This window comes from Chanos chanos, chromosome 4 (genome assembly GCF_902362185.1).
Source record: "Chanos chanos chromosome 4, fChaCha1.1, whole genome shotgun sequence".
Classification (NCBI taxonomy): Eukaryota; Metazoa; Chordata; class Actinopteri; order Gonorynchiformes; family Chanidae; genus Chanos; species Chanos chanos.
The window spans coordinates 39227835-39236860 of NC_044498.1; the positions used below are offsets into that span (position 1 = coordinate 39227835).

The 9026-nt window shown below is 40.5% G+C and overlaps 1 protein-coding gene across 3 annotated transcripts; it reads right to left on the minus strand.

Moving 5' to 3' along the window:
• Positions 1-221: 221 nt before the first annotated feature.
• Positions 222-8579, minus strand: memo1 (mediator of cell motility 1). 3 transcript variants are annotated; one of them, XM_030772047.1, is made up of 9 exons: positions 8241-8579; positions 5638-5719; positions 5385-5453; positions 5163-5275; positions 4520-4631; positions 3802-3944; positions 3403-3479; positions 2757-2861; positions 222-2289 (listed from the first exon to the last, which is right to left on the minus strand). In XM_030772047.1, exons 1-9 carry the CDS (start codon positions 8299-8301, stop codon positions 2158-2160), a joined length of 894 nt encoding a protein of 297 aa, XP_030627907.1. In that variant the 5' UTR covers positions 8302-8579; the 3' UTR covers positions 222-2157. The 3 variants fall into 3 exon arrangements, with proteins under 3 accessions (XP_030627907.1, XP_030627908.1, XP_030627909.1); XM_030772048.1 differs by lacking the exon at positions 5385-5453; XM_030772049.1 differs by lacking the exons at positions 4520-4631; positions 5163-5275; positions 5385-5453.
• Between the last annotated feature and the right edge of the window lie 447 nt (positions 8580-9026).

The following is a 9026-nucleotide window of genomic DNA, read 5'->3' on the forward strand; positions in this document are numbered from 1 at the left end:
ACGCCAGCACCATTCCTCTAAAATCACATTTGACATCTCAGTTTAAACCACAGAGAGCAAAACAACATGCTCAGCCAACTATGACAGAGCACTAAAAGCCTTTGATTGATGGTTAAGGCAAAGTGCTCAGCGGGGGGGGGAGGGGAATAAATAAAAAATTAAAACACACACACAAACACAGGTACTTTTTATTCATCATTTTACTCTTTTTTTTGTTTTGTTTTGCAACATCATCCATGACCCTTGTCATATCTGGCAAGCATTCTGCAATGCTTAATCAATGGAACCTGAGATTCAAAAATGACTCCATAGAGGAGTGCTTCAGTTGATTCCTCCACATAGCTTGTGACAACGCGTGAACTGTGTAATCTCTAAGCAATAAAATGTAATCATAATAAATGGTACTAAATTGATTTTTTTAAAAAAGGAAAAAAAAACAAACAACAACAATACTAACAGTTTAACACAAGAGTAATGTCATCCAGAACAGAATTGTGCTGTGCTCTCAGACAAAATAACTGGTGAGACAGACATGACAACAGCTCTCCCTCCAGATGGAGAGAGAGAGAGAGAGAGAGAGAGAGGGAGGGAGGGAGACAGAGGGATTTGCAGTAAAAACAGCCAATCAAACGTGTGGAGAGTACGGAGTTGGACGTGCCTTTTGTGAAGAGGGCTGGACTTACACGAGTCGGAAATAAGCACAGGACAATCAAAGAGCCAAAGAAACACACACACACAAAAAAAAAATCAACACCTCATTCGGAAACATATAACATTGAGCCAAGGCACATCTGCATGGTATGTCATGCTTTCTATCTGTTTGGAGATGAGGTCTGGCATATTCAAACCTTAAAGGATGGTAGTAACGTTTGGGGTTGGGGAGGGGGGCGGGCAGGCATAGCCATTTTCTATCGAACAGTTGTGAGTCAAGTGTGTTGAGGTGAAGGCGTCTCGCTTTGTGCTCATAAAGAGAGGAGAAAACCGGGCATTAGGGGGGTTAGCTGATACGCTAAAGTAGGAAAGAGACAGGGAAAACAGTGCTTCATCTCTAACTGCATGCCAGATGCCCTTTTCGCAGTGAACGCCATTGAGTCATTTATAATGTAACACTGCTAGCATGGCATCTGGACATAGTCCCACCTCACTATGAATTCAAAGGCCAAGCTGTTTAGCCTGAAGTCTAACGTGCTGCCACAGTGCTAGTAGATATATGCAATGTAAAAGAATAATTAAAAACAACAATACGCTAAATAATGAAAACAAAAAGGAGAAAAAGGGAACATAGTAAGAATTGGAGGAAAATAAGACGTTTTAATTGACTAACATAAAAACGAGAATAAAAAAAAAACAGGGTTTTTGGTATCTTGTACAGCAGAGGGTTAGTGAATTTGAGAGTGTGTAGCCCTTTGTTAGCAACTACAACAGTATGCTTATGAACACTGATGGCAGTAGCTACCTAAACTGCTATTCTCAAGGTTTTACATGGACATAGCAAGTAGCAGTCAATCAACTCATTCCTTTTCATCTTTATCACACATCACTGATGATATATTGACTTTTTTTTATTATTATTATTTTCTTATTAAGTAAAATACATATGCACACATTTGCAAAGAGTGCTATGTAAATATTTATACTTTTCCTTTATTTCAACTGCATCTGAATCATAATGTCTTGCTTGCTTGGGATTACATAAGGAGAGAGTGGACACCAGGAGTTCCTGTAGGAACCCAAACATATCCAACTCTCTCATAAGTTCAGCCCAGAGCTCAAAAAAAACAAACAAAAAACCCCCCCCCAAAACTAAAGTCCAGCCCACATCGTCTTCAACTGCAATTCAAGCTATAATTTCAACCAAGTAGTCTCACTCAAAGAACAGAGTATAGTAATGCTGAGGATGAGAGGGAGGAAGAGCTGTGGTAGAAGAGTAGGGGGTTAATATCTAATGTGTTACAGCTCAGCTCTGTGGGTTAAAGGATCCCAGTCGCTCTCAGGCTTCTTAGGTCCTTCCTCTAGAAAAGGCAGGTAAAGGGGAAAGAGGGATGTGGGTAATCCATATTAGGAAATGGAGAGAGGCGGGAGAACTAGGTTTTAGGGAAAGGATCGGGGTTCTGGGGAATTTACTGGAGCTGCTACTAGCTCCAACAAGAGTTCACCTCAATGAACAACAAGTGCTCCAGCAGCGTAACTCACGGAGCTGTCCTGCCAGTTCCGGCATTGGCTTGACTGAGCATAGTTCAGGAAAGAGAAGTTCATTTCTACTCCGCTTTTCTTCAGCTCGGCCACAGCCTGCAAGTCACACAGATGAAATCAAACGGGGCAGAGACGTCGTGAGGTAAGAAAATAGATTTGGTTATCTAACCATCACCCCCCCCCCCCGCTGAAGGAGTATTTTTGTCATGCCTCCTAATCTTTCAAAGTTCTGGCTTCAGTTAAATGAAAAGACATTTGATCTCTCAGTTTTGACCACAATCCAGCTGAGAATCTCATATTAATTTTGTGGGAGGCAAAGCAGAACAAAATCCTTGTAATCCTGCAACCAAATTCAAAGGCAAAACCTGACCCAGCTAACCTCAATGGGGACCGCTTAAACAGTTTTTAATTAAAAGGGTGCACTCAACTTGCTGTTTTGATTATGCAATTATTTGTAGATATTTTGCAAGTTCTATCTGTAAATCTTTGACAAATTCAAAACTCTTTCAAGACAGCAACCAAATACAAGACAGCAATTCTTCATTGCTATTTTCAATACTTACATTTAGCAACACTCCTATAGGGTGACGTCCACAGATAGTGTTGTGGTATTTCTTCAAGTAGTTACTAAAGGACATAGGATCCAATTGTTCTATAATGCCCATGCCCTGTAGAGAATCAGACAGGGTTGAAATAATACATGTCATGGTACTGAAGCACACTTTGGCACTGAGGCTTTCCCCCAAATTCCTACAACCCCATATACGAGTAAAGAAGGAGAACATTCTACTACACTCTTCTGGTGCACTTAACTGACTTTGCATGCATCCTCCGATGCAAGCAAAGTCAGTCACGGCTTCTTTCCGTTGTACAAGCCTCTCTACAGAAACGCAGCATGTGTGGAGGCCCACAGTGTTTCCTTTGGATGTGCTTGCAGCCATTGACCAAGGAGTCGTTGAGGCAAGAGGACAGGGAGTGTACCTGAGCATCCCAGAACATGGCCAACTGTCTTCTTAGCAACAACCGACCCAACTCGTGGCAACACTGGGATTCAACCCAGAACTCCAGGGTTGGAGCTCAGTGTAATTTATACAACCTGAGTATTTAACAGTGACTATATTATCCAAGAATGCTTCTTCAAGTCTAAGTACAACACAGCCAAGTGATTTCAAGAGGCAAAAATCGGTTCCTATAACAACCCCAATTTACCATCTTGTCAAGGTGCTCGATGGATCTGTAGATCTCTCCTTGACTTTCATCATAGTAAGTATAACGGAACCTCTGACCTAAAAGGACAAGAGAGAGAAAGACAAAAAAAGAAAGACAAGAGTAAATGTTAATCATTCACTAGATGTATGATATTTATCTGCTGCAGAGGTATTACAGACCATTTGTTCCATATTCCATGCGCTATTTGTATTTAGGCACTCTAAAGGACACGAGACAGATGTATAAGCATCAGTCTCCAACAAAGAACATCAAAACTAAACCATTCCCCTTTCTGTAATTTAGTATGGCACCATGGAACAATCATAAACCTGAAGTGAACTTGATCTGATGGACTCAACAATCATTAATGAAATGCAATGCACAAGTATGAAGACGAACCCCAATGGCAGAAGTCAGAGGAAATAACGAAGAGGTTGGCGGGGTCCGCCAGGTATTTGCTGAGCAGCTTCCCGTACTCCTGTTCTTTCGACTCACTCAAAGCACCGACCAGCACAGGGACGATGCTGAACTCGTCTTTATGGCTGCAGAGCACGGAACAATGCAAACACAGAAATGACTCCTGGGGAAACGTAAGGACATTTCTTGCTGAACAAATATATTCCATTCTGTTATGTGACAAGGGACATAAACGACCGACTGCTCCTACCCAACTCACTGACTTCATTAATCACAGGCCATCCATCACAGGACACTAATTAAGAGAGCTCCTACGCACTGTAAACAGATCTAGCCACTATAATTACTGCAGCCAGCAGGAATGACTGGGCTGGTGAGGAGGACAGTGGGTCAATAGTAGCTGTCTCAGCCCCTGCACACTGATAAGACAGCCAAAGGGAGAGACTGAATTAATCTCACTAGACCTGCTAGACACTTCCAGAATGTAATCTTTCCAGTGATATGATGATGCAAATATGATCAAATAAGCACACATCCTGCTGCATTACCGCACTAGTGTAAACTTACAGACAGCCACTCTGTCAATCACAAGTCCCATGGTAAGAATCATGTCCAATGTGTGTGAAAAGCAGGGAAATAAAAATAATCAAGAAAAAAAAAAAGTACATTTGGTTTTGGGCTGATTACACAGGTTTTGTACCTCTCCATGGCTTTAGCAGTATAAGGCAGGTGCATTTCAATGCTGTGCTCATCTTCATCTGTCTGCAGGCTCATCCTCTCAAACATTCCAGTTTTCCAGAGTTCAGCATAAACTGGAGAATAGAAAAGGGAAAGAGAAAAAAAACATTTTTCAGAACTACTCTTCTTCGTGAAATTCTTTATGTAACCACCAACGTGATTACAAACCCCAACTGTCTTGTTTTGCCATATTTAAAAGTAGTAACCCTATGAGCTTGACAGCACCTCTTTCTTTTATTCCATAAAATAGGATGCTGTATGATTTCAGTAGCTGAAATTAATCAAGGGAGTTCTGCACGGACTATGATCTCTCAATTAGCTGGATAACTTAAGACAAAAGCCACGTTTCCAACAGGAAATCTTTAGCCATTCTCCTATCAAACAATTTTGACTTTTGGCTTAAATGCCTTGGAAACCTAAGTAATCCTGCTTTTGATCACCCCTGTGTACACACTGGCATTTCTGAAGGCTCCAGCAGAGAGGTCTTCTTTTCAAACACAGACTTTATAAGCTTGAGGACAATTCATTGAGTTTCATTAAGCAGATCTTTTCTTTTCTGACATTGCAGACCTCAAAGTTGCACACACATAAGAGGGACAAGTTACTTTTTTGGTCGATCCTCAGGTCGTATAGAGGTGTTCTATAGATTTCAGCAGGCGACAGTGCACAACGAGACAAGGGCACGTGGTGCGAGGGTCCCAGAATGAACACCCTCCTCCTATAGGATGAGAGTACAACATCACCTCACTCCCCACAAGCAATTATCAATTCATAGCTTTTACTATCAACACCACTGAGTCTTCAGCATATGATAATAAGACACTCACGTGATCGAGGGATCCACCTGCTTGTAGGCATGTGCCGCACAAGCTCCACAATAGGTGTATCCGGCATGCCTGGAAACAAAAGCATACATTCAGGGGACATTAGGGTGTGAGGCCAAAAATATACTGAGGCCAAAAATATACAATGAAGTCCACACACTCTGATTCTGTTTACATTAGTGTAAGTTTAGGGCCATAAAAGATGATCTGCAAAACTGAGCCTTCTTGAAGGACAAGAGTAATAAACTTTACTCACGGTGCTATGATGGCTCTAGCAGGTCCAATTGAGGATTGTGCTTGAGATAACCAGCCCTCTAGCTGTGCATTCAGCTGGGAACCTTAAAAAAAGCAAAGATAGAGAAATTGCCTCTTCAACAGAAGAACAAGAGATGAAAGGCTGTTCACTGGATAGATACATTTTTTTCTGTAACAGCTATTAAACTTTGTGTTTGAGCTATTATTAAATTTTTCTTAAAGTTCCCTAGCCAGTTCCCCTCTTTTAAATCTCCAGTACTCAAACATGAAACCATGAGTTTTAAGAACAGCACAGGTTGCAAGGTCTCTATGAATATTAATTGCAAATTAGATTTGGGGAAAAAAAAGCCCCCGGAGGACAACCAGAAATTCATCCTTCTTAAATAAGTTATCATTTGTTAAACTAGCCTATATGTTCACTTAATGGATAGCCTAATCATATTTAGATTTAAAACTACCCCTTCAAGCAACCATAAAGTTTGACTGGTGCACTAGTTTGACATATTAGACTTCACACAATATCAAGAACTGACAGGAGCTATTTTCCTCCGATTATCTGGTTTATCTCTCCATAGAGCAGCAGCACTTCTTATTGCTTCTCACAGACTGACAAGGTAAGATAACCTTTCTGACTGTGGGTGCGGTGCCAATTCCCTTCCCTTCCCTAACCTCCAAACACATTTTTCTTCCTTTTGAGAGGAACCAAGATATTGGTTAACTTAAAAATCTGCCCAGACCATGAAAACTTTTAGATTTAACATTTAGAGGTGCATGTATCTAAATTTGTGACTTTACCCATCTTAGTTTTGGTTTAACTTGTTTGTTTAAACTGAGTACATGCATGAGTATCTTAGAGTTTACTTTAAGCTCCCTCTCAATGTATCCAATTACTGGATGAGCAGACCAGTGATAAACATAGATCAGACCAACAGAATAAGATAGGTCACAAATCCAACCTCTATACAAGACAAAGACTTAGGCCATCTTGGCATGTCATTTTGACCCATGAAAAAAGGATTAACAATGCAGCAAATACCCCACCGTGTGTCCGAGTAACCCTGTATAAACACTATTTGAGTCCCTATTCTGTCTGGCCCATACTGTCTGAGAGTAGCATATGCCCAAAGTCAGAATCACATTTTTGTCGCTGCCAGACTTGACATTTACTTGAAAGATATGTATATGCTCAGTGAAACTACAAGATGTTCTGAGGTCAAGTCTGTCAAGGAATGAAAAGAATTTATGTAGGTCTAATAGTTAGAGCTATTCAAAAGGCAAGGAATAGATTATAGAAACTTCCAGATTAAGGCTCAGGTTTGATCAATGCATTCTTTACCCTGAAGTACCAACCTGTGACTGAACCTAATCCTTTGTAAACCAATTTTAAGGAGCTTAAAATGATAACTGGTTAGGTCAGATAATTTGTAGAAGTCTAATTTATACAAACCAACATATGCACAAATACCTAGCAAGGCTCCGCTAGGGTGGGGCTCCCTTGCAATTATTTGGGAGACTGAATTAAATGGAACTGAACGCATGAATCCCTGGGAACAAAGAGGCGAGGTATATCTGGGTTTTGTTCCAGTGCATCTTGTGACCCAAGTAATGACCTGAACAATCACAAGCTGAAAATTTAAGTGTCAATACCCAGCAAGCTTTAGTCAGACACCCTACGTTGTTAAAACAGTTTCTCTGACCATTATGACATGAAACGTGCTGACTAAGCTGAATCACTTCAGTCCGAGACAAAAAATGAAAGCGCTGTCAGATGTACTTTGTAAACAAAATGAGACAACTAGTTAGCTAGTATCGTAAACTACCATGTGTTAGCGGACAAACCAAACTGCAGGGCGAAAACATTAGGCAGACATCCAAATCGATTAATTAGCCAACCAGCAATGGACAAATCTACAACAAAAGGCAAAACTATTTATCGCCGTTATTCTTATCAAACAGTAACATTATCTGGTTTGGCTCCGTTAGCTTGCAGGCTACGACCGCACGGAAAGCCTGTTACTGTATTTACTGCAGTTACTCCAATAAGTTAGCCAGCATAGCATTTGGCTAGTCATCCTAGGTTAGGTTTGCTTTTGTCTTCGACAGTAACAGCTAGTTAGCTTAGCAGGTAAAAAAAAAAGAAAACAGGCCACTCAAAATCTTGCCAGCTAATATTAACACTTCATTAATGTTATTCTGACAGTCTCTGATGTATTTTTCACGATGGCTAGTGGCAGGTTAATGTTAAGTTGGTTGAAAAATGAACCAAGAAAGTTTATTTTAAGACAGTTAATGTGGCATCAAAATAATGTTTTGACATTTTTTAATTCGGTAAGTGCTTATCTGAGCTAGCTACTTTTCCCTAATTGAACAAGGTAAGAATATATCTAATATGTACGAAAGAAAGCTTCTTCTTATTGTGACTATTTGCCAATATTAGCAGGACATTAAAGCATGGCCTACTGCTCTTTAAAACCTCTCCGAGCATTTCAAAATTCACAGCTGATCACAACCCCCCACCCTGTTCTTTGCTAGCTGAGTTAGCTAAATGGTTCCTGGGACCTCGGCCCAAGAGCACCGATTTACACCCGTTGTGCCCGGCTCTACCTGAGGCGGTGTACCAGCTGCCGGCGTGACTTGCTTCTCTGCACACCATTCGGTTCGACATCTTAGTACCCGAGCCGCCTATCTTGGTCAAATAAAATCTTATCGTTGTGGGGGAAGTGAAAAAACACGGGGGATACTGTCAAAATAACTATCTGGCTTGCGATCAACCGACACTAAAAGCTTGCAGGTGAAGTTGAGTAAATCAAGATTAATTTTGTATTTTAGGCCAAATTTTTAAAAGTCAGAAAGATATACTTGAAAACAAAATAAAAGAAGACTATTCAATCTAAACGTCGCAGGAAGCCTAACTCGATGTCTGCTTCAGAAGAACAAAGCTTGAATCAGTTCATCCGCTTGCTCGCAACTTCGCACTGTTATCCGGCTGATGCATTTTGTCCCAACTCGGTCACCGTTGCTTCGGAAGGAGAAGCACGTCATTGGATAAGAGCTTTTTGTGATCACCAGAATCGTCATTGGTCGATATATCTGAGAGGCGTGACTACATAGTATTGGAATTACGTAAGGCAAAAAGTATTGGACTGATTGAGCTGTGGTTTTAGACATAAATTGAATCACAAAATCATTGGAGGATAGGAAGGACTTTTGAAATAATTCCGCAATGCTGAAACTTTATGTAAATGTTGAATGACTCCAAGGGTCCTCCTAATGTCTCTTGAAATTTATAGAAACCCTGATGAATGTGGAGTATTTTTCATAATACCAAGCCATTCCTGTCATGTTTTAATAAAACACACAGAGACATCTTGATCTGTGAAATTTGTGCAA

Bases quoted from the DNA above. Each gene is read 5' to 3' on its own strand.
- memo1 (XM_030772047.1), bottom strand. From the start codon at position 8,301: ATGTCGAACCGAATGGTGTGCAGAGAAGCAAGTCACGCCGGCAGCTGG. The intron at 5,454-5,637 runs GTGAGTAAAGTT...TTTTGTTTCCAG, and splicing joins GCTAGAGCCATCATAGCACC to GCATGCCGGATACACCTATT. The intron at 3,480-3,801 runs GTTCGTCTTCAT...TTGTCCTTTTAG, and splicing joins CTCTGACTTCTGCCATTGGG to GTCAGAGGTTCCGTTATACT.